General features: G+C 59.8%; 1 protein-coding gene across 2 annotated transcripts in view; it reads right to left on the bottom strand.

The window, feature by feature from the left end:
- ACAN (aggrecan) overlaps positions 1-26,681 on the bottom strand; it is a 34,613-nt gene extending 7,932 nt beyond the window's left edge. For both annotated transcript variants that reach the window (XM_056113839.1, XM_056113840.1), the window contains exons 1-13: positions 26,434-26,681; positions 14,512-14,588; positions 14,058-14,441; positions 12,797-12,971; positions 12,275-12,402; positions 10,741-11,034; positions 9,409-9,813; positions 7,996-8,170; positions 7,500-7,627; positions 6,077-6,370; positions 5,773-5,982; positions 1,645-4,902; positions 257-370 (exon numbers count right to left, since the gene is read on the bottom strand). In XM_056113839.1, the coding sequence (XP_055969814.1) occupies positions 257-370; positions 1,645-4,902; positions 5,773-5,982; positions 6,077-6,370; positions 7,500-7,627; positions 7,996-8,170; positions 9,409-9,813; positions 10,741-11,034; positions 12,275-12,402; positions 12,797-12,971; positions 14,058-14,441; positions 14,512-14,581 (5,635 nt within the window). In that variant the 5' untranslated portion in view covers positions 14,582-14,588; positions 26,434-26,681. The remainder of the gene's footprint in view (positions 1-256; positions 371-1,644; positions 4,903-5,772; positions 5,983-6,076; positions 6,371-7,499; positions 7,628-7,995; positions 8,171-9,408; positions 9,814-10,740; positions 11,035-12,274; positions 12,403-12,796; positions 12,972-14,057; positions 14,442-14,511; positions 14,589-26,433) is intronic.
- Positions 26,682-27,150: the final 469 nt, after the last annotated feature.

The following is a 27,150-nucleotide window of genomic DNA, read 5'->3' as shown; positions in this document are numbered from 1 at the left end:
GAGAGGTGATGGGGTCCGGGTGGCACTCCCTGCCAGTAGCCCCCACTGACTCACTTCCGCAGGCGTACAGGGGGCCAGAGACTTGGGGGTGGGCTGGGGTTTCCACTGACGGCTGCAAGGCCCCTCCTGGGAAGTTGGGTCAGGAGTGGCTGCACCCCCACCCACCCAACCCTGTTTTCAGGCCACGCAGGGCTCATACTCAGCTCCTGAATGCCCCCCCCCCCCCCCCCCCGCTGCCCGGTGACCGAGGGCTTACCTATGTCGCAGTGCTCACCGGCGTGACCAGCGGGGCACAGGCACACCACACCATCCTCTGTCTCCTGGCAGGTCCCAGCGCCACAGCGGGCCTCGGCACAGGACCTGGGGCGAACTGCACGGCGAGAGGTCAGCGTCCCCAGAGAGCCGAGAGGGTTGCACTGGGTCAGCATTCGGGGGCTCCTAGACAGCTGGGCCTCTGGGGAGCTCCATGATGGGGAAAGGACTCGGTGTCCCGAGATGTGACAGCAGAGGGATGGCAGCTCTGTCCCTCTCCTCTCTAGTCAGGGCCCGCCCTGGTGACACCATGCTCTGTGCTCAGGGCTGACTCCTGGCTCAGTGCTCAGGGCTGACTCCTGGCTCTGCTCAGGGCTGACTCCTGGCTTTGTGCTCAGGGCTCATTCTTGCCTCTGTGCTCAGAGCACACTCCTGGCTCAGTGCTCAGGGCTCATTCCTGGCTCTGTGCTCGGGGCACACTCCTGGCTCAGTGCTCAGGGCTCATTCCTGGCTCTGTGCTCGGGGCTGACTCCTGGCTGTGTGCTAGTGGCTCACTCCTGGCTCTATGCTTGGGGATCACTCCTGGCTCTGTGCTCAGGGTGACTCCTGGTTCTGTGCTCAGGGCTCACTCCCGGCACTGCGCTCAGGGTTGATTCCCGGCTCTGTGCTTGGGACTCATTTCTAGTTCTGTGTTCTGGGCTGACTCCTGGCTCTGTGCTTGGGGATCAGTCCTGGTGGGGCTCATGGATCATGCATTTCCTTGGACTTTGGAGGTAACTTGAGAAAGAACAGCTCTTGTACTCTTTCCAAAGTCAGTTGTCAGCCAAGTTCTTGCATTGTTACGTGTTTCTTGATAGGGATTTAAAATTTTTGGGCTGTACCTAGTGGTTCTTGGGGCTTACCTCTTTCTGCCTCTGGACTCAGGGATCACTCCTGGGGGAGGGGCTCAGGGGACCCTGTGTAGTGCAGGGATTGTACCTGGGTCAAGGTGAGCACCCTCCCTACTGCACTATCTCTCTGGCCCTCATCGTATGCATTCTTCCCTTTAATCCTCCCTGGGACCTTACCTTTTACTTATTTTTATATTTGGGCCCACACCCAGTGATGCTCAGGGGTTCCTCCTGGCTCTGCACTCAGGAGTTACTCCTGGTGGTGCTCAAGGGACCCTATGGGATGCCGGGGATTGAACCCAGGTTGACCACGTGCCAGGCAAGCACCCTCTTGCTGTCCTGTCGCTCCAGCCTGGACCCTTGCATTATGTCGACAAGACACAAGAAATTTCCTTGGAGCTGCACAGAATCTGGGGAACTCAGACCTTTGAATCACACTGCCTGCCCCCGGCCCCTAAGTTGGAAATACCCAAACCCCTTCCCGGAGAAATGGCAGAAGTACCTGCAGAGGAGTCTCCCGCCTCATCAGCGTCTTCCGGGAGGCTGGACACGTCGTCTGTGGAGGGGCTGGCAGCAGTGGCTGTTTGGTCGTCTTCTCCCGAGTGCAGTGGGCTGGATGCCTCGGTTTCCACCAGAGCCTCGGCAGGCGGCTGACTCTCCTGGGTCCACTCAGACTCAGGGACTCGTGTGGCGATGATGATGTCCAGGCCGGAGCTGCTGCCCTCCATCCTGTCTCCAGAAGCCGGGGGTGGGGCCAGAGTCCAGCCCGAAGCATCACGGGTGCTTACATACGTGGCGTCAGTGGGCTCTGCCGGTTCTCCACTCAGCTCCGGGGCGGTGGAGTCCTCCCACGCTGTCCCCGGGAAGGATGAGGGCACTTGACTCAGGTCAGGGGACCCTGAGGCTCCTCCGCTGGCCTCGGGGGTGGCCGACACCCCCATTTCAGGTGAAGGGTAAGCAGATGTTTCTTTGCTGAATTCTGGCACCTCCGAGGTTTCCGTCTTGGATCCTGGAATGCTCCCGCTCATGTCCCCAGATCCTGATACGTCTCCACTGGACTCTGGCACCCGGGGGAATTGAGTTTCTGGGGGCCGTTGGCCCAGTTCCTGCAGAATTGTGGGGCTCGTGACTCCCTCCAGGACTTCCGGGAGCCCTGAGGGTTCCTCGCTGGTGCCCGTGGCTGCAGAGCCGTCCCCGCTGATGTCAGCGGTGGCGCTGGGAAAATCTTCGCTGAAAGGTGGGGAGCTTGCGGGAGTTCCGCTGGGCTCCGCTGGACCAGACGGGAGTCCGCTTAGGTCCCCGAGACCCGAAGGGACCCCACTGAGTTCCCAGACGCCTGAAGGTCCTTCTGCTTCCTGGGCAGTGGGAGCTGGGGTTCCAGACTCCACCAAAGTCCTGTCCACCAGTGAGACCGTGGGGAGGCCAGAGGTACCCCCGCTCCCAGCCTCTGCTCCCGAAGCGTCTCCGCTCACCTCCGCCTCACTGCTCGGCAGCCCTCGGAGGTCTGTGGGCCGCGGGCTCAGCTCCCAGGACTCTGCAGCTCCGAGCACCCGGCCGCTGCCCTCCACCGTGCCAGAGGCGCTTGTGAGCTCGGTCTCCCCAGAAGGGAGGCCGCTGAGCTCCACGGACCCCAAGCCTTCCTGTCCCTTAAACGGGGTTGGGACCGCTTCCACCAAATGGGTGTCCACAAAGGTGACGTCCCCACTGCCACTTGTCGCCCCAGAGGGGGTCCCATGGAGCTCTGGCCACCCTGAGGGCTGCCCGCTGACATCGCGGACCCCTGATTCTCCTTCACTCACCCCGGTCACACCGAATGGTTGACCACTGCCCACCAGAATGCCAGAAGCTTCTCCGCTGATGTCTGGTTGTCCCGAGGAGAGTCCGCTGAGATCAGGCATCCCGGATGTTTCCCCGGGGAACCCTGATACCCGCCCGCTGATGTCAGGAGCTCCAGGGGCCTGGCCGCTGGGTTCGGCCCCTGAAGAAAATCCACTGGCCGCCCCACTGATGTCCAGCTCGCTGCCCCAGGGCAGTCCAGAGACTTCACCAGCACCGCTGACACCCATGGCCCCCCGCCCCTCCAGTTCCCCCGCGGTGGTGGTCGTGAGAACCTCCACCAGAGTGGTGTCCACCAGGGAGACTGTGGGGAGGCCCGAGGGCAGTCCACTGAAGTCAGGCAGGCCAGAGGAAGGGCCACTCCCAAGGTCCACCCCAGAATACTCACCAAGTCCTGAGGGAAGGCCACTGACTTCTGGTGTGAGCCCACTGCCCAGGACTCCAGAGGGCAACCCACCGAGGTCCCAGGCTCCAGAAGCAGAGCCTCCAAAGTCCCCCTTCCCAGGGGCTGAGCCGCTGAGGCCCTCAAGCCCAGAAGCAGAAGTTTCTAGACTTTCCCTTCCAGAAGGAAGGGCCCCAAGGTCATCATCTCCAGAGGCAGAAGCTTCTGGAACTCCAGAAAGCACTCCAGTGAACACCCCTCTGCCAGAGGCAGAAGCTTCTAGATCTTCTCCAGAAGGAGTTCCAGTGAACTCTCCTTCTCCAGAGGCAGAAGCTTCTGGAACATCTCCAGAACTAATTCCACTGAGCTCCTTTCCCCCAGAGGCAGAAAATTCTGGAACTTCTCCAGAAGGAACACCACTGAACTCCTGTCCTCCAGAGGCAGAAATTTCTGGAGTTTGTCCAGAAAGAATTCCAGTGAACTCCCCTTCTCCAGAGGCAGAAACTTCAGGAACTTCTCCAGAACTAATTCCACTGAGCTCCTTTCCCCCAGAGGCAGAAAATTCTGGAACTTCTCCAGAAGGAACACCACTGAACTCCTGTCCTCCAGAGGCAGAAACTTCTGGAACTTGTCCAGAAAGAATTCCAGTGAACTCCCCTTCTCCAGAGGCAGAAGCTTCTGGAACTTCTCCAGAACTAATTCCACTGAGCTCCTGTCCCCCAGAGGCAGAAACTTCTGGAACTTCTCCAGAAGGAACACCACTGAACTCCTGTCCTCCAGAGGCAGAAACTTCTGGAGCTTGTCCAGAAAGAATTCCAGTGAACTCCCCTTCTCCAGAGGCAGAAACTTCTGGAACTTCTCCAGAACTAATTCCACTGAGCTCCTGTCCCCCAGAGGTAGAAACTTCTGGAACTTCTCCAGAAGGAACACCACCAAACTGTCCTTCTCCAGAGGCAGAAACTTCTGGACCTTCTCCAGAAGGAACACCACCAAACTGTCCTTCTCCAGAGGCAGAAACTTCTGGACCTTCTCCAGAAAGAACACCACCAAACTCTCTTTCTCCAGAGGCAGAAACTTCTGGACCTTCTCCAGAAGGAACACCACCAAACTCTCTTTCTCCAGAGACAGAAACTTCTGGAATTTCTCCAGAAGCAAGTCCACTGAGCTCCTCACCCCCAGAGGCCGGACCCTCAAGTTCCTTGCCTCCTGGTGGAAGCTTTCCAACTTCAGGGACGTTGGCGCCCACAATTCTGTCTCCATCCCCAGAGGCTGATCCACTCTCTTCGGGCAGGCCTGAGCCCAGGTCAGGGCGGGCAGTGGAGTCCAGGCCTTCTGAGGGCTGCCCGCTGGCGTGCAGGTGGCCAGAAACATCTCCACTGCCCGAGAGGTCCCCGGATGTCTCCTCAGCACCTGGCAGCTGGGTCCCGCGGGGCTGCAGTGGGGGGAGTGTGGACATCTCCTCCGAGGCCCCGGGCAACACGAAGGGCCCTTCTGTGCCTTCCTCTGTGGCTGTGTCCGTGGGAGGCCATGTGGGAGGGGGCCCTGCAGGGAAGGGGAGGGGAGGTGTGGCTTTAGCAGCTGCCCCAGGGCCTCCCCAAGATTGGCCGTGGTGCAGGAAGTGGGGGGCTGAACTTCGGGAGACTCAGGGTGCCATGGGACTCAGGGCCTAGCCCTGGCCACTCCTTTAGCCCCTCCACAGTCTCATCTCAGTGGGGTGGCCAGGGAGGGGGTGTCCTGTCCCCTTTCAGCAGAAGCTTGAAAGAAAAGCCCATTTGGGGGTGACACCCTGGCTCAGGAGCAGGAGGGCCGAACCTCAGACTTGGACGAGGATGTCCCTCACCTGGGCTCAGCTGCCCACACCTGCCAGTCTCACCCCCTCACTCTCACTTCTGGAGCCCTGGCTGAAGGCAGCCCTGCCCCTCCAAAGGAGCTCCCAGAAGTTTCTTTTACTCCTTTCCTCTGTTTTTTCTTTTTGGGACACTCGTGATGCCCAGGGGCTCCCCTGGTTCCACACTCAGGCGCCACTCCTGGTGCTGCTCGGGGGACCCTAGGGGGTGCCGGGGATTGAACCTGGGTTGGCTGCATGCAAGGCAAGTGCCCTGCCCGCTGTCCTATCGCTGTGGACCCTCTTTTTTGGTTTGTTTCTGTTTTGGTTTCGGGCCACACCTGGCACTGCTCAGGACTTACTCCTGGCTTTGTGCTCAGGGATCACTCCTGGCAGTGCTCAGTGGACCATATGAGGTGGAGGGGGTTGAACCCGGGTCATCCGTGTGCAAGGCAAGTGCCCACCCTGCTGTCCTATCACTCCCCACCCACCCCCTGCGACTTCCAGAAGTTTCTTTCCTGCAGATTTAACAGTTGTCCTCCCTGGGGCTGGGTCCCAGACCCTTGCAGAGGACAACTGGCACTGACCTGGCAGTGGGTACTGGCTGGCGGGGGTGTGCTCGGGCACCCACTCCGTCTGGTTCTCAGGCTCTGTGAAGCCAGGGGTGATGGTCATCTCTTCCTCCAGGGGACCGGCAGCCACTCCGGGGGCCACTTGGGTCACCATCAGGTCCTCTTCGACTGAGGACAGTGTGGGGGTGTCCCCATCTTCTCCGGGAGATGGCACTGCAGATGTACCTGGGGGAGCAGGGTGTGAGGGTCCCTGTGGGGTGGGGGTCGGGGTGGACAGAGCCCCTGTCGCTGTCAGAAGGGGGCTGCAGGGCGCTCGTACCTCGGAAGCAGAAGGCGTGGTGTCGAGACAGGGGGTCCGGGAGGCCTGTCTGGTTCTGGTAGAGCGAGACCGTCCTCACGCCCGGCTTGTCCCCACCGCAGGCGGGCCGTGGGGTCACAATGGGGTACCGGAGGCTGCCGTCAGCCAGCCAGCCCGCATAGCACTTGTCCAGGCCGCGGCTCCAGGCGGCATAGAGCTGGCCCGTGGACGCCAGGGTGGCATTGTGGCTGGCACAGGCGGCCAGGGCTTCCTGGAAGGTGAACTGCTCCAGGCGGGTGATGAAGAAAACCTCCCCTAGGGACAGAGGGGGCACATGTGAGCCCTCCCACACCCTGACCCGCAGGGACCCCAGGCCCCGGCTTCCTCTCTCTGTTCAGTTTCCAGGCACTAGGAGGGCTCCCCAGGAATCCACAGGGAGGACAGGGGACGATCCAGCCTTCAGCTCCCCACTGGAGGCGCTGACAGGGGGAGGCTGATGGCCACGTCTGGGAGATGGACGCCCGGTGGGTCCTGAGGCCCCGCTCCAGACCGGCCGCTTCCTTCCTTCCTTCTCAGCCCATGTTGTAGCAGGACACAGGGCGGAGGTGCGGGGAGTGGGGGGGGGGGGGCCATGTGCCCAGGTCCCAGAGACAGAGGCCTGCCCGGCTACTGGACACTGGCCCTTCCAGGTTGGGCGTGTGGGAGTGGCTCATAGTTTGAATGGGAAGAACTGGAAGGAGCCGTGGCAGGCCGAGGGCTGGGCCAGGCCTGGGCACAAGGCGTCCATGTGCCAGCCACGGATGTAGGGACCCTCCAGGAGGGGGGCGCCAGCCCTCTGACCCGGACTCCGCCTACACATCTCATTCCTGTTTTGTCTTGTTTCGGGGTGCACCCGCAGTGCTGGGGGTCACGGCTGGGGCCTGGGCGTCCTGAAGCCCAAGCCCCACCCCAGCCCGTGGGGGTCAGCTCCTTGAACCCTCACTGTAGCTTTTATTATTATTTTGACTTGGGGCCACATCCGGCAGTGCTCACGGCTTACTCCTGGCTTTGTGCTCAGGGATCACTCCTGGTTGTGCTTGGGGGACCCTACAGGGTGCCAGGATTGAGCCTAGTGGGGAATCCACACCCTGCAATGCTCACGGCTTGCTCCTGGTTCTGCACTCAGAAATCACTCCTGGTGGGGCTCGGAGACCCTATGGGATGTCGGGGATCGAGCCGGGCCATCCATGTGGAAGGCAAACACCCTCCTGCCGTCGCTCTGGTCCCCACCGTTTCATGGAACCAGAGCCCCCATAATGCTGGGGCTGCCCTGAGCCCTGGCAGGGGGAGGACCGTGGGTCTGAGTTTCCTTTCTGACACAGGCTCCTCCCTCGTGAGAATGGGCTGGGGGTGCTGACCCCCTGCGCTGGGTACCCCCAAGCGAGTTCCCGCCCTCCATCTTTACCCTCCAGCCGGTCCACATAGCAGTAAACGTCGTAGGTCTCGGACGGGGGGCGCACACCGTATGTCCGGACCCCGGGGCTGCTGTCCTTGTCCCCCACACAGGGGGTCCGAGGGCTCACGATGGGGTACCTGCAAAGAAGGGGATGGGGGAGAGCCTGTTGGGAAGGCCAGGGTCGGGGCATGCAGGGCGGGTGGACTCGATGGGAAGTGTTCCCTTCAGAAACGTCTCATGCCAGGGACTCCCTGTGTTCCACCAACCTGGGGGGAAGGTGGGGGAACTCTGGGGTGGTTTGGGGTGTCCTGGGTCCCTGGGGGGTCCTAGATGTGTGGACAGGCAGGGGGCAAGAGCAGAGTCAGAACCAAGGGTCTCGGGGAAACAACCAGAAACCAAAAATTCTCAGGCCCCTCCCAGAATATCCAGGACTAGGACCCTCCCCAGAATATCCCGGAGGTTGCAGTGACCAGGGCGGGGCAGGGCAGGGGTGCTGGCCAGTTACCTGACTGTCTGGTCCCGCAGCCAGCCGGCATCACACTGCTCGTAGCCTGCCTCGTAGGCGGCCTGCAGCTGTTCTGGGGAGGCCATGACTGCCCCGGTGCGCAGACACGCTTGCTGGGCCTCCTCGAAGGTCAGCGCGTAGCGGGTGGAGCCCGGGCGGTAGTGGAACACGACCCCTGGGGTGGACAGGGACGGGAGACTCAGGAAGTGGACCCGATGCCCGAGGTTCTGCTCTGGCCCCTCGGGGATTCCCTCCCCTCTTCCCCAGCCTCCCTCTCTCTCCGTTTCCCACTGTCCCTTCTGTTCCCAGACAAGCCGGTTCCCACTGCTGGTTCAAACTCCACCTCTCCAGGCCCCTCCGTCTCAGCACTCTCCTCTCCTCTCCCCTGCACATGTCTGACGGTGGAGGGCGGGCCCCCTGCTCCTCCTCAGACATAGGGGGCCACCAACTCCTCACAGAGACCACTCCTGAGTGCAGGTCCTGTTCAGCGACACATGGGGGGACAGCAGGGACCCTTAATTCTCCTGACACCATCTCAGGACAAGGGTGGCAGATCTTTTCCACTCCGTGCAGACTTATTTTCTAAATGTCATTTATTTTCATTTGACTCTGGGCCACACCCGGAGATGCGCAGAGGTTTCTCCTGGCTCTGCACTCCGAGGTCACTCTTGGCGGTGCTCGGGGGACCCTATGGGGGGCCGAGGCTGGAATCTCCGCTGGCTGCGTGCAAAGCAAGCGCCCGCCCCGCTGTATTATCGCTCCAGCCCCAATTTTATTTATATTTTGCAATGCCAGGGACACATATATGGAGGCAAGTACTCTGGCGAGTCACCTCCTGGGTCTAGGCTAAGTTCTTGGAGGGTCTGCGGGGCCAGCTCTTCTGATTAAGGGTGAGCCCCTTGAGTCCCGAATTAGCCCCATGGCTCATTAACAACTGGCCGTGGCTTTAAGCCACTGAACACTGTTTCCTGTCACCCCACGAGCCATGACATGTTCCTCCTTCAGCCCGATGTTTTCCGTGTTTTGGGGTCACAGCTGCAGAGGGCTGCTCCCGGCGGTGTGGGAGGCCCGGGTGATGGGGGGCAGCAGAGGTTTCTCAATGCCTTCAAACCCTCACCTGGGTCTTCCTTCTGGGCTCTGTGAGAGGCAGCGGCTGGTTTGGGGCTCTGGGGCTGCAGAGCCAGGGAGTGGGGCCCCCCAGGGAGACAGGGGCTGTGAGGAGTGAGCAGGGCCCCTCCCCCACCTCACCTGGATCCAGAGCACGCCTTTACCTATGCCAATGCCCACCTGTGCCCATTGGTGCCATCCATGCCTGTCTGTACCCCTCTGTGCCCACCTTGCCTGCCTGTGCCCCTTGTGCCAGCCTGTATCCACCTGTACCCACCGGTGCCCACTTGTGCTCATGGCGCTTACCCCTGGCCAGTTGCGGCTGTCCAGGGACTTCGGCAGCTCCCGGGGCCGCGGTCACCTGCACCACCAAGTCGTCGCTGGTGAAGGAGGTGACTGAGCCTGGACCAGCCGTTGGCACCTCCGCAAAGTCCCAGGGCCCAGGGGCCCCCCCAGTCTCGTTCTCGGCCCCGGGGAAGCCAGTGGCCTCCAGGTCGGGCTCGAAGCTGAAGGGCTCCTGGGGCTCAGGTGCTGTCGGGGGCACCTCGAAGATGGGCCTTGCTGTGAGGATCACGTTGCCCCGGGCCTCCCCCTCGGTGATGTTCCGGGGAGGCAGGGGCAGCTCCAGGTCGGGCCACGTGACCGTCTGGATGGTGATGTCCTCGCCACCGGCCCCGAAGAAGTCTTCTGGGATGTCCACAAAGTCTTCACCTGGACGGGGTGGACACAGGCTGCAAAGGTGCCGGGCACACAGCAGGAGACCAGCTCCAGGGCCCGCCCCTTCCCACCCCCCACTACGAGTCTCACATCTCCCAAATCCCTCTGCCTGCCTAGAACCTCGCATCACGGCCTTGGGGATGGTATGGGGGGGAAGCGGAAGCGGAATCCAGTGGACTGTGAGCCCGGCCGACCTGCTCAACCATCCCCAGCAGAACACCCTGGCGGGGAGCTCAGAGCACAACAGGGGATCCCCAAAACCCTCTTCATCAGGAAAGGGGAGATGCACGAAGTTCCCGCCCACACCCTTGAGGCTCCGAGTTGTCCCCACGCCCCTCGTTGCTCGTTGCTCGGTGTCAGCTCTGGCTGCAGTGCTGACCTCAGTCAGCTCAGCAGATCCCGACCTCGACCTCGCCTAAATACATCAGAGGCGGAGTCAGAGCGACAGCACAGCGGGAGGGCATTTGCCTGGCAAGCGGCTGACCCAGGTTCGATCCCCGGCATCCCATAGGGTTCCCCAAGCACTGCCAGGAGTGATTCCCGATTGCAGGGCCAGGAGGAACCCCTGAGCGTTGCCGGGTGTGAGCCAAAAAACCCAAAACCAAAACCAAAACAAAACAAAACAAAAAAACCATCAGAGGGATGCTTGCGTCCCCCTCCTGAGCACTGGTCATTGCAGAGGGCAGATGGCAGTGTGGCCCTGGGGCAGGACTCTGAGCCAACAGCTTCCCCAGAAGGCACAGCCGCCACCAAAGCTTGTTCTGGAAAACTTGTTCTGGGCTGCGATGTGGGTGGGCATCCGTGGGGCCTGTGAAACCCCTCGAGAGTAGCGGATGTGTTCTGAAACTCGGATCCACAGGGTGGTTCTGGCGTTACCCTCCACACCGCCCTTCTCCCAAAGCGCTTTCCCTGCGGCCTTACCTGTGTAGCAGATGGCATCGAAGCGGGACGAGGGGTCGGGGTACCCCGTCTGGTTGGCGTGCAGGTACACGGTCCTCACGCCCAGCGTGTTCCCGCCGCAGTTGGGCCGGGCCTTGGAGATGGGATAGCGCACGCTTCGGTCGGCCAGCCAGCCCGCACTGCACATGTCCATCCCGGCCTGCCAGGCCAGGTAGAGCTGGCCCGTGGTAGCCAGCCGCGCGCCAAGCCGCCGGCACTCAGCCGCTGCCTCCTGGAAGGTGAACTTGTCGGGGGAGGTGGCATAGAAGACGTCGCCTGGGGAAACACAGATGGTGGGAACCGGCCCCCGAGACCAACCGCTACAGACCCTTCCAGTGTCCAGGCCTTAGACCTGCTCATCCTCTCCTCTCAGCCTCGGGGGCAGATCCTTAAGACAGGGACTCAGAGACCAGCTGCCTGAAGGCAGAAGAGGAGCAATTGGGGCACTGTGTGTGCCACCCCGACTTCTCCGCCCCCCACTTGTATCTGACTCCAGACTCAAAGGCTCGACCCAGACACTGATGGGAAAAGTCAGCCATACCCCACATCAGTACCCCCAGCCCTGTGGGGGTGTCTGGGCCCTCGGAATCCAGAAGAGCATTGGGTGGACCTGCAGGTCCTGATTTTGCTGTTTGGGGGTCACATCTGGCAGTGCTCAGGGCTTGCTCCTGGCTCTGTGCTCAGGAATCACTCCTGGCAGTTCTCGGGGGAACCCCAGGTCTTCCACATGCAAAGCAAGTGCCTGACCGGCTGTCCTATCTCTCCAGCCCTTGCAAGCCCTATTTTATTTTATTTTATTTTATTTTTCCTGTAGGGAGTTTGGACCAGTCAGCTCAGCACTTACTCCTGGCTTTGCACTCAGGGGTCACCTCCTGGCGGTGCTCAGAGGGTGCTGGGGATGGAGCCCGGATCTGCCACGTGTAAGGCTGAGATGCCTTCCCTGCTGTCCTACTGCTCCATTCCCTGCCCCCCTTTCTCTATCCCTAAATCCTGAGCAGGTGTGTGGGCAGAGTGGGGCGGAGGCCAGAGGGTCCGCTCAGTGACTGCCGCCCCCCCCCCCAGAACGGGACACCAAGATTTGTGGCTTAATAGATGGGTGGGCCCAGGAGGGTCCTGGGGGGGCTGAGAAAAGGGGGGAAGGCCCCAGTCTTGGCATGAGTCATCAGCCTTACACCTGGTCACTGGGGAATCAAAGGACAGAGCGCTGGGTGCTGGGAAAAGTGGAGCACAGAACTTGCTGGAGTGGCGGGACGCGGGGGTGGGGGCTCATCCTCCTGCCTCTCTGGCCGCATGGGCTCCTGGCCCTTTCCATTGCCCTGGGGTCTGGCTGGGTGGGGCTGGGGGGAGGGGGCGGGAGTGCTGGGGGACGCCAGCTGTCCTGATGGAGTTGGGGTTATTTGTTGGGCGTCCAAGCAAGGCCGGGAGCACTGGCTGGGGGAGCCATCCGCACAGGTTCCCCGGGCCGGCAGACACTCCTCTCTCGGGCCCCTGCCAGACACCGGCTCGTGGGACTCACCCTCCATGTCCTCAGCAAAGCAGTAGACATCGTAGGTCTCATTGGTGTCCCGCAGGCCGTAGGTCCTCACGCCTGGGAACTCATCCTTGTCCCCGTAGCAGCCCTCCCGGGGCGTGTGGATGGGGTACCTGCCGGCATCGGGCCACGCTCAGCCCTACCCTGAAGCCCCTCAGGTGTGGACCCCCGTAGACGGGCTGTGTCTATGCTTGTCCCGGCCCCAGGAGAGGCTCAGGCTGATGGTGGCGATGCAAGGGAGCTGGGATCAGGGCTCCTTCTCCTCCTCTTTCCTTCCTGCCCGCCTTCCCTCCCTCCTCCTTTCCCCCAGGAGGGGTACCTAAGTGTGGAGCCAGGAGTCAGCCCTGAGCACTGCCAGGTGTGCTCCCCCCCAACCCCAACCCAACCCAACCCCCGAGTTGCTGGGGTTCTGAGGGTTTGTGGAGGGTGGGAGGCAGAATGGGAACTGGCTGGGCGGTGGGGACGTGTGTGGCCGGGGGCAGCTCCCCCCTGGACACACGCTCTCACCGGACGGTCTGGTCGGCCAGCCAGCCGGCGTCACACTGGTGGAAGCCGTCCTCGTAGGCGGCCTGCAGCTGCTCGGGGCTGGCGATGATGGCACTGTTCTGCAGGCAGGCCCGCTGCGCGCGGTCGAAATCCAGTGTGTAGCGTGTGGAGATGGCTCTGTAATGGAACACGATGCCTGCCGGCCAGGGCAGTCAGGCCGGGTGCCGCCGAGCCCTGGGGGCTGCCCCCCCACCCCGGACCACACACACACACACACACACAGCACCACAAAGGCCAGCTCTGGCATTCCAAACAGTCTCTGAACTGCCCTGACATTGGACACTTTATCTTATTGATTTGGGTGGTGTAGGAACCCGTGGGTCCCTCCTCGGGATATGCGGCTGGAGATGCTGGGAGGTGCCTTCGGGGGGCCCAGGGGTCAGGCTTGGAGCCCTGTGTACTGAGCACATGCTCTGCGGCTCACTGTCCATGGGACGGCTTGTGTCTTGTTCTCCAAGACCCTGATTTGCTTTGGATGTTTCTTTGGTTTTGTTTTGGGGGTCACACCCGGCGACGCTCAGGCCCCACTCCTGGAAGTGCTCAGGGTGCCCTGAGGGGTGCCAGCGACTGAAGCCAGGCTGACCGTGCTCAGAGCCAGGCCCTCCCCATGTCCTCTTTCTGGCCGTCCTGATTTGCTCAGGAGAACGAGGCTCACTGGGCCCCAAGTGTCCTTTCCCAGATGCCATTCTGGGGTGAGCCCCGTAGCCACCCAGAAGTCCTTGGTCTGTCCTTCCCTCGCCAAGCTGACCCACCAGCTTGGTCAGACAGGGCCCCCCGCCTCCTCCTGGGGCCATGGACAGAGGGGTGGTCTGCCCTTCCTTTTGGCTTCGGGAATGGGGGGGCTGGCAGAGGAGACCCAGCCAACAGCTTTGGCTCAGCCAGGTTCACCCAGGCCAGTTTGCTGGGACCGGAGCAATAGTCCAGCAGGGGGTCACTGGCCTGGTACACGGCCAGCCCGCATTCCATCCCTGGCACCCCATAGGGTCCCCTGAGCCTGCCAGAAGTAATCCCTGAATGCAGAGCCAGGGGTCAGCCCCGAGCACTGCCAGTTGTGCCCCCACGCCCAGGAAAAGACTCAGTTTGCCTGTCTGCAAAATGGGAGTGTTTAGTCCCAGCTCGGCCCAAAGCCAGCCAGGGAGGGGTCTTTAGGGAAGAGATGTGAGGAATTTAAACCCCGGCGCGCCTGGCCATGCCCCTGCTTCCTGCCACGGGAGCCCCTCACCTTTCACCGCCAGCTCCACCGTGGCCTGGCTGTCGTCCACGCCATGGACCACCTCGCAGCGGTAGACGCCGGAGTCATTGGCACGCAGGCTGCGCATCTCCAACGTGGCGTCGCTGGGGATGGCCGGGTAGTTGGGGAGGGACGCGCGGTCCTGGTAGGCGCTGTGGACCCGCACCTGCCCCTCCGTGGCCACCAGCAGCACCACCTCCCTCTCCTTGGACACGCGGCTCCACTTGATCCGGGGGCTGAGCGGGGCGGTGGCGGGGGCCGTGGTCACGGGGAGCACGGGGTCGATGAAGTAGCAGGGGATGGTGATGGTGCTGCCCAGGGGCGCCCGCAGCGGGGACGGCTCAGGGATGCTGACGCTCAGGGAGTTGTCAGGGGCTGCGGGCAACAGGGCGTGAGCGCAGGGTTCCAAGCCACCCCCCACCCCCGCCCTCCTCCCCGCCCTCACCTGACATGTGCATGGAGTCGGTGGCGGTGACGGCCCTCAGAGCTGCCAAGAGCAGGAGTAAAGCGCTCATAGTTCACCTGGAAGCGTCAGGGCATGGGTGTTACTGCACGCACGGGGGTTGGGGGGGGCGAGGAGGGCTGGTTCTGGAACATTCCGGGGGGCCTGGCACATGCTGCCCTCCCTGCCAGGGTCTGGAGCATTCCTGGGCCCACCGCTACTAGACAGGCAGGAGCGGGCGGCCTTGTGGAGAGCAAGCAGCTTGTTCTGTCCGGAGGACAGAGACGCCCAGGGCCTGTGGCTGACAATTCTCCATGTGCCCATGAGCCCCATGGTGTCCAGCTCACCAGAGGTCTCTGTCCTGCAGCACCCGTTTATGCTGACCAGAAGAGTCGGGGCTGGAGAGATGCACCGGGGAAGGCAGCTCAGGGCCACCCTGAGCCCTGCCGGGAGTGACCCCTGAGCACAGAGCCAGGAGCAAGTCCTGAGCTCTGTTGGGGGTGGCCCCAGACCACCCCCCTTATCCTCCACCAGATAGAGCTATTATTCAGCTCCTGTCTCAGGTTATGGGGTCCCGGGGCCTCAGAGGGGACCCCAGGCCCATGCTGACCCCGGACTTGCCTCTAGCTGCCGCGCTGATTCTTGTAGGTGTGTGTCCCCAGACCTCTCAGGGAACTTCAAGAGGGGCCAGAGGAGCCCCAACGGCCGGCAGAGAGCTGGGCCCTCAAGCCCACGTGGGCCCTAGTAGATGTGTGTACAGTCAGGCTTTGGGTTGACCCCAGTCCTGTCAGCAAAGACTCTTCTCTGATGCTCTGATCTGGCAGGGCCTTGCAAGTGTTCAGAGGTACCCCCGGGGCCTGGGGCGGCGGGCAGGGGTCTGAACCTCTCTCTGGGCCAGGCGGACTCTCTTCTCCCAGGACAGCTGCTCGTGGTCACCCCAAGAGAAGCTGGAAGTCTCTGCTTGTTCCTGGCCCCTGCGGTTCATTCCTTCCAGAAGGTTCTATCTGACCCAAACCCTGGGCCAGTGGCACCTACAGGACATCCTTGCCCCTTCCTGCTCGCCTCTTTTTCCTTCCTTAGTTCCACCTCTCCCAGAAGGCACATCGTGGCTTGCAGCCCACCCCCAGAAGTGGGGGTGCCAGGAGAGCTGACTAGGGGGGATATGAGGGGCTGACCGGGTGACCCTCTCGGCAGGGACGTGGGACTTGGCCCTGAAGCTCCCCAGAACTCACCTCCACCTTCAGTTGTTGGATAACATTGGCTTATTTTTGCTCCTCCTGCAGGGAGCTTTACTCCCTGAGTTATTGAGTTACTCCCACGACAGTGCTCCTGAGCCACACCCAATTCCATCAGGCACTAATTGTGTCTCTCTTTCCTTTATGCCATTTGCATGGTTTATTTAGCAATGCCCTTTTTACATAGGCACAGGAAGACAGTTCGTGCCAGGCTTTCGTAACATGGGAGTTAACTGACTCCAAATAATATTTACTCCTGAGCATCCATTGTATTTACCTGACTTAAGCCTCAGTTTCCCCTACCTCCTAACACCCCCAACAGGAGGGACAAGGATGGACCCAGGGCAGGGGTCTGTAAGCTGTAAGTTGTAAGCTACCCCGGCATCGGAAAGAGATAAGCTCATGCCATAAGAAGTATAATAGGTCAAGAGCATCGTCAAGGAACAAATTCTGTTGGGACCCAAGAAGAAGTGATTGAATAGGCCCTCCCGTTGATCGTCGATTTGCTCGAGCGGGCCCAGTAACGTCTCCATGGAAGAGTTTGTTGTTACTGTGTCTAGCATATCGAATACGTCACGGGGGGCTTGCCAGGCTCTGCCGTGCGGGCGAGATACTCTCGGTAGCTTGCCGGGCTCTCCGAGAGGGGCGGAGGAATCGAACTCGGGTCGGCCATGTTGGCTGCGTGCAAGGCAAACGCCCTACCGCTGTGCTATCGCTCCAGCCCATATATATATATATATATATATATATATATATATATATATATACATAAAGTAAGTAAAGTAAAGTAAAGGCCCTCCCGTTGATCATCGATTTGCTCGAGTGGGCCCAGTAACATCTCCATTGGAGACTTTATTGTTACTGTGTTTGGCATATCGAGTACGTCACGGGTGGCTTGCCAGGCTCTGCCGTGCGGGTGAGATACTCTCGGTAGCTTGCCGGGCTCTCCGAGAGGGGCGGAGGAATCAAACTCTAGCCGGCAGCCCTCCCGTTGATCGTCGATTTGCTCGAGCGGGCCCAGTAACGTCCCCATTGGAGACTTGGTTGTTACTGTGTCTGGCATATCGAATACTCTCGGTAGCTTGCCGGGCTCTCCGAGAGGGGCGGAGGAATCGAACTCGGGTCGGCCATGTTGGCTGCGTGCAAGGCAAACGCCCTACCGCTGTGCTATCGCTCCAGCCCATATATATATATATATATATATATATATATATATATATATATATATATACATAAAGTAAGTAAAGTAAAGTAAAGGCCCTCCCGTTGATCATCGATTTGCTCGAGCGGGCCCAGTAACGTCTCCATCGTGAGACTCATTGTTACTGTGTTTGGCATATTGAATACGTCATGGGGAGCTTGCTAGGCTCTGCTGTGCGGGTGAGATACTCTCGGTAGCTTGCTGGGCTCTTCGAGAGGGGCGGAGGAATCGAACTCGGGTCGCCCATGTTGGTTGCGTCCAAGGCAAATGCCCTACCGCTGTGCTATCGCTCTGATGAACAACGGGAGGACCGTGACCGTGACCATGACTGTTTCAATGCATTACTAGCTGAGGAAAGGAGAAAGCAACACACACCAGATGGAATCCCGCCCTTGAGCAGATCCTAGTTAGTAATCTGGAGTGCTGAACCCTCAGATGAGATGTTGTCCTTGAGTTAATCTCCTAGAACTTCCGCTGAAGGAGGGGCTTTCTATCTGTTTGCTGTTACGACGGTGTTCAAGCCCACCTATGTGTACCCCCACCCTTCACGATTCCTATATAACTATAGAAATATGAGGAGAGACAGGGGACTAGACTACAACTACGAGGGGGAAGAGAGGAGAAATGATTATGCTGTAAAGGAAGAGCTCGGACGAGGCTAGGGGAAAGGGGAGCGAGGGGGATGACTAAATTCCAGTGGGGGAGGGGAGAGAAATTATTATGCTGCAAGAGAAGAGGTCGGACTACCCTGGGGAGAAAGGAGCATAAATTACTATGCTGTAAGGGGAGAGATGGAACTACATTGTGGAGGAGAGAGAAATAAACTGTCTACCAACTGCCTGGGACCCTGTTTCTCCCCCCCCCCCCATTGTCCATCCATTGCCATGGGCTAGCTAGGGGAACGCTTCTCTCGTCCCATGCCCCCATGCTTTCTTTGGGGGGGTCACACCCAGCGATGCACAGGAGTTACTCCTGGTTCATGCACTCAGGAATTACTCCTGGCGGTGCTCGGGGGACCATATGGGATGCTGGGAATCGAACCCGGGTCGGCTGCGTGCCAGGCAAACGCCCTCCCCGCTGTGCTATTGCTCCAGCCCCATCCCACGCTTTTAAAAAAAAAATTTTTTTTTTATTAGTGAAACACCTTGAGGTACAGTTGTAGACTTACAAATTTTTGTGCTTGCTTCAGCCCTTTTGGAAAACAGGCTGAATCGTCCACGGACGATTCTCAAAACATTAGAATTTGAGCTCCCATTTGACCCACCAATACCACTCCTGGGAATATATCCCAGAGAGGCAAAAAAGTATCGCCCCCATGCTTTTTTGAAACTCACATTTAAAGCCAAGGAAAAGGCCATAGGCTCTGGGGCTGGCATGTGGACTTGGCGTGCTGGGCCCTGGCCCCACCCCAGAACCACCTGGAGAGGCCCCGAGGCTCCCGGGAGCGTTTCGGGCTTTATTTCCTTCCCTGGAGCTCGAAAGAGGAACAGTCATGGACTGTGACACCCCCCTGACCCAGAGCCCCGCCCCCCCGTGCAGCACACGCCTGGACCCCACTTCATCAATGACTCCCCCAAATGCTGACTGCTTGTCAGTGGTGGTGGGCAGAAGGCACCCCACCCTGCCCTCACTGAGGTCTCCTCCTGGTCCCAGTGAGGGCAGCCCCCTTCCCCTCGGCCAGCAGAGGCCCCCACAACCAGAACCCACGGAAATGGCCATTCCATGGGAAAATCGAAGGAACTGCCGTGTCCCCGGGGAAGAGCCTAGAGCCCCCGCGTTGTTCTCTTCCTCACAGCTGACGAGGACCCCTGCAGAGCCCCGGTGACTTGCCCCAAGCCCCACAGAACTCAGCAGAACACAAGCCCTTGGGGTGTTGTTTGTTTGGCTGTTTGGTTGGTTTTGGTTTGGGGGCTGCACCCAGTCGTGCTCAGGGATCACTCCTGGCAGGCTTGGGGGACCCTAAGGGGTGTCAGGGATTGAATCTGGGCCAGCCACGTGCAGGTCAGTGCCCCACCACTGTCCTCTGGCTCCACGGTGCCCTGGGGGACTCGGACTTAAGACCACGCACACAGGGGCTTCCCGGTTCCCAACCCCACACTGGGGTTGTGCTTCGTGATCTCCTCCAGCAGCCTGTGTGTGTATTCTGGTCTCTGGGGAAGACGGGCCTCTCTGTGCCCTCGGCGGGGAGCTACTGCCCAGCCACGGCCTTCTCCGATGCCGTCCCTCCTGGCTCCCACGACCAGTTTCACGTAAAACCAACTGAGTGTGGGCAGGAAGCTGCCCTGGGTAGCTCCTGCGTTGGCCCTGCTCTGCTCTCCCTGGGAGAGAAGGCTGGTACCCAGCCCAGCCCCTTCCTGCTCTCGGCCCCTGTTCCAACCTGGACACCTGGACGCCTTCTCTGCATTAATTTCAGACGTTGTGCAAACACCAGAACCCGCTTTGGGGAAGAAGTGTCTTTCGGCCCAAGTGCTCCACCGGGCCCACACGCTCCTCCTGACAACGGGCCTGGAGCCCAGAGGGAGCTCCCAGTCATTGGTCAGTCTGCCGGGACTTGGGGCCCATCCTGCAGGGGCCAGGAAGGGGCCAGGGCCACTCCGAGGAGGCCTCCCTGTTAGACACAAAGCCGGGTTTCACTGCACGTGGACGGTCCTGCTGGAAACGTCTCCTGGTTAGGGAGGACCATGGGAGCCTGGAGTGACAGCTGAGGTCTCGGGCAAGCGAGGAGCCCAGGTGCCTGGGATGAGCTTCGGAAATGGGCAAGTGGGCTAATGCCTAAAACTTTGGCGCCAAATGCTGAGGTTCTCCGTGTCCCCAGCCACCTGTGTGCCCTGCTGAGAAGGGGCCTGACTCCTCACTCCGCCCTGGGCTACCATCGAGGGCCTGACTGGGAACCACCAGGGGGCGCCCTGGACCAGAGCTGAGCCCTCCCTTTTGCAGGCTCCGAAGTCTCATCCATGGGTGGTGACTCCTACCCAAGACCGCCTCATGTGCCCAGGCCAGGCCTTCCCTCTTCTGGGGTTCCCCACTTGCTTCCCAAACCCAACCCGGGGACTTCTTGGTTCTGCTTCAAGTCCCTTTATTCCTGGGGCCACTAAGCTGCTCCCTCACTCCTCTGCCCCCTGTGAGGGAACAGAGCAGCCACGCCTCAAGGCACCCTTAGGTTGGGGCTCCTGTGAGGTTCTGGCAGGGTCCCCCAAAGGCAGCTGAGTCCTGGGAGGGCCGTGATCAGGGAAGAGCTCAACGGTTGTGTCTATCGTGACCTCCGGAGGGCGCTGTTGCCCCGAGTGATGAATGAATGGTGCCTGGGAACTGCCAGCCTGGTTGCTCACTTGGGTTTGAAGGAAGGACATGGGGTACATTGTCCATCTGGGCGTTGTTCCTTAGTTCATCCACCCACCTACCTACCCAACCACACATCCACCCAGCCATCCACCTATCCATCCATCCATCCATCCATCCATCCATCCATCCATCCATCCACCTATCCACCCATTATCCACTCACCCATCCACACATTCACCCATCCACCATCTATCCACCCAACCACTCATCCATCCACCCATTCACCCGCCCAGCCACCCACAACCCATTCATATACCCACCACCCATTCACCATCTATCATATATCTATATACCCACCATCCATCCACCCATCCATACACCACCCACTCACCAGCCACTATCCATACACCCAAACACCCACCCACCCAACATCCATACACCCATCCATCGATCCATACACCCACCATCCACCATCTATCTACCCATCCACCATCCACCATCCACCATGCATCCATTCAGCCACCATCCACCATCCATCCATACACCATCCACTATCCATCCGACATCTATCCGCCATCCATCCACCATCCACTGTCCACCATCCATGCACCATCCACCATCCATCCACCATCCACCATCCATCCATCCATCATTCACCATCCATCATCCATCCATCCACCATCCATCATCCATCCATCCATCATTCACCATCCATCATCCATCCATCCACCATTCATCATCTATCCATCCGACCAGCTTGCCTGCATTTCTCAACCCTGTACTAGGTAAACTGCACACCAGATACAAAAGTTTCCTGCTTTAGGGGGCTTTACAGGTCCCCCCACCAGAACCATCCCCCAGACAGATTTCTCAGTAGCTCATTGACAGGTCAGAAACATTTGCTTCTTCTATCCTTCTCTGACAGGAGAAACAAATATCCCCATGTTGCACACCTCTGGTCAGCCATGAAGCTCCAGGTCCAGTGTTCTCTGCCCATATTTTAGGTCCCAGACCCTGGGGGACCATCCCCCACCCTCCTCACCCCTGTGAGAGCTTGTGTGTTGGGGAAGAACCATGGCCGTGGGTAGTCTCAGAAGGAAGACGGATGCTGCCTTCCTGTCTCTGCTCTGTGCTGGTGTCTCTTGATGCCTTTGAATGAACCCCAAGTCCCGACCTCCAAGTTCCCACGCCTTAAGTAAGGGTCCACAGCAGCATGAGAAGCAACCAGGGCTGCCAACGGCCACTGCCCTGCACACACCACCACAGAGAATATGTGCGTGTGTATAAGGGTGCATGGCCACATCTGCCCATCACTGCCCTCCACCACTGCCTTCTGCCTACACACAGCTGGGTTGGCCTCCTGGTGACTAAGTGGAAGCTGAGAACAGCTTGTCACACCTGACACCAGTGACCTTTGGGGCCGAGTCTCTCTGGGGGGCTGCTCTGAGGTCTGGGGGCACCTCAGCCCCTCCTCCTGGCCCCGTGAAGCGGTGTCATCCTTTCTTGGGTGGCTTCTGAAAGGTTACACACTCCCCTGGAGTCCCCGGTGGGCGGGACCTCTCTGGAGGGGGCCTGTAGGGTCATGTCTGTCTGCCCAGGGCACCCCTGTGCCACTGGAGTGTGGAGTAAGGGAGTTTGGTCATTGCAGAGTGTCCATGCGGGGGTCGACAGCAGCCTTTCCTGCACCATGGGGGTGGGGACCCAGTAGGATGCGGGGGTGGGGGGCAGTAAAACTTCCGCAACTCGGGTCTTCAGGAAGGGGTGCTTAAGCCTAGGCCAGCCGCAGCACCTCCAGACCTACCCTGGCCCCCCAGGGCCCCACACTGCCCTGTTGTCCTCCCTCCCCCCACAGCCATGGGGAAGCTCTAAGGCGCTCATTCTCTCGGGGACTGAATGGGGCAACCCTCAGGCTACAGGTCTGCACCCCCAAATCAAGTCAGTTACAGAGAGAGATTCCCTCTGCCCCCAAAGAGCCTGGTGTTCCTTTCCTGGGTGTGTCTGAAAGGAAAAACATGACCTCAAAGGTAACCAAATCCTCAGGCTACGAAGCCCAGCCTCGTCCCCCCAATCCACCTATTCATAAGATGCACAAAAAGCTGCTTCAGCAGATACTGTGGGCCATTGAGAGGTGCCTCCATGCACCCAGGCCTGCCACAGGGGCCCTCGGGCCCACAGACATTCACACAGACGCGCAATCGCACAGACCACATGCACACACAGACACACAATCACACACAGACATGTAATCACACACACGCAATCACACACAGACATGTATCACACAGACATGCAACTGCACGGACATGCAATCACACAGACACACACTCACACACTGTCACACACAGATATGCAATCACACACAGGCACACAATCACACACAGACATGCAATAACACACAGACATGCAATAACACACAGACACAGATATGCAATCACACACAGGCACACAGTCACACGCAGACACAATCACACACAGACATGTAATCACACACAGACATGCAATCACACACAGACACACAATCACATAGATACGCAATTGCACACACAGACATGTAATCTCACACAGACATGCAATCTCTCATAGGTACACGATCACAGATATGAATCACACAGACACAATCACATATAGATATGCAATCCCATAGACACATAATCACACAGACACACATACCCACATGCACACACATACACACGAAAATGTGATCACACACAGACATGCAGTCACACATGCACATATGCACATATACAGACACGCGATCACACAGCCATGCATGCACACACAGACATGCAGTCACATATCTACAAACACACAAACATATTACATACACACAGAAACACATACTCACACATACCCACATGCACATACATACACAGGTTCATACTCTCACAAGACACACACCCTCGTGCACATACATACACACATATACAGATGAATACTTACACATGTGCTCACACACACAAACACACATGTCACATAAGTAAGATGGTCACACATTTGTTCAAACACACATACACACACGCACATACACACATTCACACCCTCACACCCTCACACATAGACCCACACCCACATGACCACATGCAAGGGGGCGCTGAGACCAGAAGGGCAAACACCCCGTTCCTGCTTTTGCCCTGAGCTCAACTCTCAGGAGGAGCCATTCCTCACTCTTCCCGGCAAGTCCTGCCTCTCTCCATCAAGCCCTGGCCCCTCCTCTGCAGCCCCTGGATGCCCAGATGGGCCTGGGGGCTCAGAAACCCCCAAGAGAGATGGGGCGTCCTGTCGGGAGGGTCAGCAGCATCGGGCAAGACCTGTCTGCCTACTCAATAGGGCTTCCTGGAGGAAGAGGCCCCAGGGGCCCAGGGCATGAGTCCCCATGTGGGCAGGCGGGCCACAGTCCCCACGACGACTCCCCTGTCCCCTCACCCACCCTGTGCATCTACCACAGCCAGGCCTGGCCTCTCCCTACCTCCGGTCAGCTCAGGAGCCCCCAGAGCCCCCAGGCAGGGCCATCCCCAGGACAGAAGTCTCCCTGCGATGCCCTGCGACTCCCATCTCTCAGACGAACCTGCCTGAACCAACATCACAGTCGCAGGTGGGCGTGATGGCCATGCCAGTGACCCCGCATTTACACGGCACAGCCGGAGTGTCCACGGCAATGGGCCCTACCCCCAGCTGGAACGACTGGAGCAGGGACCACCCCCTCCGCAGTGGGGCTCATGGCCTGTCCCCACAGGGTGACATGAGTGCCAGCGGGCTCCTCTCGCTCCATGAGCCCACCCAGGGGTAGCCGGGGAGCTGGCTCAGGGGGCTGGAGCACAGGCTTCACATATGAGGGCCCCGTGTCCAGTCCTCTACCCCACGGTCCCCCCAGTGGTGCCCCTCAAAAAGACAGGGGGCCATAGACTTAGAGACATGACTGACGTGGTATCTGCTACGAGCTAAGACACGTCACTCAGAGCACGTGGGGAATTCTATGTGGAACTGACAGCTTGGGACCCCGACTTCAAAGTGGCGGGGGCTGCTGTGAGGAGGGAGAACCCAGCTTACAGGGACCCCAAAATGCCCCCAAGTCAGAGAACCCTCTGGGGGTTACCTGGCCCCTCCCCCACCGTCTTTTCTGTTCTTGAGGGTCCCCCTACCCATTTTTCTGGCACCGAATGGAGAAAACCCCAACTTGGCCTTCGGGTTGCCTGGGATGGGGGTGTGGGAGGACGGCAGGAGTGACTGACAGGAACGCCCACACCCCATCCCCCCTGAGCCAGCAACCACTCTCAGTCTGTTGTCAACTTTCTACTCTATCAATCGGGTGTTGTTCGCACCCTAAAGGACCCCGTGGAGGGTCGTCACTGGGAATCCTGGGGAGGCAAAGCCTCTGCCTATGGCGGCAAAGCTCAGGGCCAAGGCAAGGAGCTGCCCCAGCAGAGCCTGGCCCCTAGGCGGCGCTGGTGAGATGCCGAGGAATGAGTGGCGCTCCAGGGCTGGCTAGGACCAGCGGCTGGATTACATCTCATTTATTTCACCTGGGATACATCTCATTTATTTCACCTCTTAAATTTGATGTTTCGCTTTTTGGGGGCCACCCCCGGCAAAGCTCAGGTCTTCCTCCTGGCTCTGTACTCGGGGATCTCTCCCGGCAGGGCTCAGGGTGCTGGAGACCGTATCTGGGTTGGCTGCATGCCAGGCCTCTTTTAAACGTTTTGCTTGTTGGGTCTATCTGTACCCAGGAGTGCCTTGGGGCGACCCCCGGCTCTTTGCCGAGGGGACTGTGGGTTGTCCTGGACGCCAAGCTTGTGTTTTAGCTTGCTTTCTTGTGTCCGCCCTCTGGTCTGGTACACCTCAATTATTTTTTAGTTTGGGGGATACACTTGGAGGTGCTCAGGGCTGACTCCTAGCTCTGTACTCAGAGATTAATCCTGGCGATGCCCAGGAGACCATATGAGGTGCCAGGGATCAAACTCGGGATGTCCACACGCGAGGCAAGCGTCCTCCCTGCTGTCCTGTTACTCCAGCCCCTGGTACATCTCATGTAAACCCACCACTGGACTCCCCAAATCCTAGCTCTTCTCAGAAATAGATTTGCCCTTTCCAATAATTTACACACATGAAAGTTTGAGTCTGTGCATTTTTCTTTCTGCTTAGGTGAATTTCTCCCCCCATAAAGGCCTTGGCTTCACTCCCTCAACACACCTTCGTTTCTGGGTGGCATCTTTGGGCTCATTGATGGAAAAAAAAGGCCAGCGCCTGTCTCTGAGGGTTCCTGCCCAGCCTGGCCTTGGGCATAGTTCACTGATCACCGTTTTCTTTGGCCACCCAATGGATTGGGGAGAGAGTGAGAGAGAGGGAGAGGGAAAGACTCAGGTGTGGATTCTTTGTTGGGACTAATGGTACCCCATGCCCAGACTCCTGGACGTTGGCATCCTTCCATCTGGAAAGCATCATCATAAACTCACCTCCCCCTAATCTGGGTTCACCCCCATCTCCTGATGTACTGTGGGTGTGCTCCCCAGAGCCTGGTTCGCTGTGAGTGTCCCTGGTTCCAGACCCCCCACAATAACCCGTAATGTTCTTCCTTTCTTGGGGGGCCACAGCCAGGGAGGGCGATTCAGACTTCCTGCCAGGAGGAGGGGAGCCCGCAACCAACCCCTAGCCACGGGCTGCTGGAGGAGAATGGTGAAGGAGCTGAGCCCGGCCCCCAGCCCCCACCTTCTGCCCTGGCTTGGAATGTGGCTTCCCTTAAGACTCTTTCCCAGCCTCTCTCCGCTCTCCTCCTCAACAGGACCCCCCAAACCAGGGCCCACCACTTCCCATAGGATTTCACCACCCTGGAGTGCATTACAAAGCCTGAGGTGAAACTGGTAGGTTCCAACTGGTTCTGTTTAGGCACCTGCTGTATACAGACACGCTGCCTGCTATACTGTCTCACCAGGATGCTGCACCCCTGGAGAGTCAGCACCCACCGTCTCCACTGAAAAAGTAGGGCACCCCCAACTCCAGGGCTGCCCTCCGGGACGCCAAGTCACCTGGCAGTGGGCAGTGAAGTTTGCGACGCCCTCTGCCCGCTGGTTCCTGTGACAAAGTTTGCTCCAGTCCCCTGGGCACATGGCTGGGGGAGGTGGGAGCCCCTGCCCTAGAGTACCCCCTCGCCCGAATTTTGGGGCGCCGGAGGCAGGCTCAGGGGCAGCGGGCACGCGCTCTGCGGGCCGTTACCTGGAGGAGTCGCGCTGCTTCTTCCAGAACTTCTGTCCCCGCGCGGGGCGCAGGCGGGTGGCGGGGGGCTCCTGGGGTGCCCGGATCTCGGGGTGCAGCTCAGGCGGGGCCGGCCTCGCCTCTCCTGCCCGGTGCTGTCCCGCAGGTCGCGTCCGCGGTAGTGTCCGCAGCACCCGGCTGCTAAAACTGGCCTTGGGGATGCTGGAGCGCGCGGGCCGGTCCGAGCGGGCGCGAGTCTGGCGGCCCCAGCGCGGCGGGCGCGGGGAGGTAGGTGGGCGGGCGGGGCGCGCCGTGACACAGGCGGAGGGGCGGGCGGGGGAGGGAGCGCCCCGGGAAACCCCACCTCCCGGGGCGGCCCGAGCGCGCCCACCCTGCCAGGCGCTCCGGCGCGCGGCTCGCCGCGTCTGCATTGCGGTGGGTCGGCTGCGCCCCACAAGCTCCCCGCCCCGCCCGGCTCTGCCCTGCTCCTCCTGCGCGCTCCCCGGCGCCCCTCGGGCCACTCGGGCTGGGACCCCTGCTGCGGCACGGCTGGAAGTTGAGGGGAGGGGGCGGGGTGCGCCGGGGAGGGCTGGAGGACGGGACAGCGCGTGGGCGCAGGGAACCCGCGTCCACAACCCACCAAGGACACTTCCAAGGGAGCAAGGGCCCAGCCGGCACCCAGCGACACACCACCCTCCCCCCCACCCCGGAACTCTTTTGCAAAGAGAAGCCAAGCGC

Source organism: Sorex fumeus, unplaced genomic scaffold, assembly GCF_029834395.1.
Source record: "Sorex fumeus unplaced genomic scaffold, SorFum_2.1 ptg000024l, whole genome shotgun sequence".
NCBI lineage: Eukaryota > Metazoa > Chordata > Mammalia > Eulipotyphla > Soricidae > Sorex > Sorex fumeus.
Note: the sequence above shows the minus strand (reverse complement) of the source record. Positions and strands in the feature narration are given on the sequence as shown.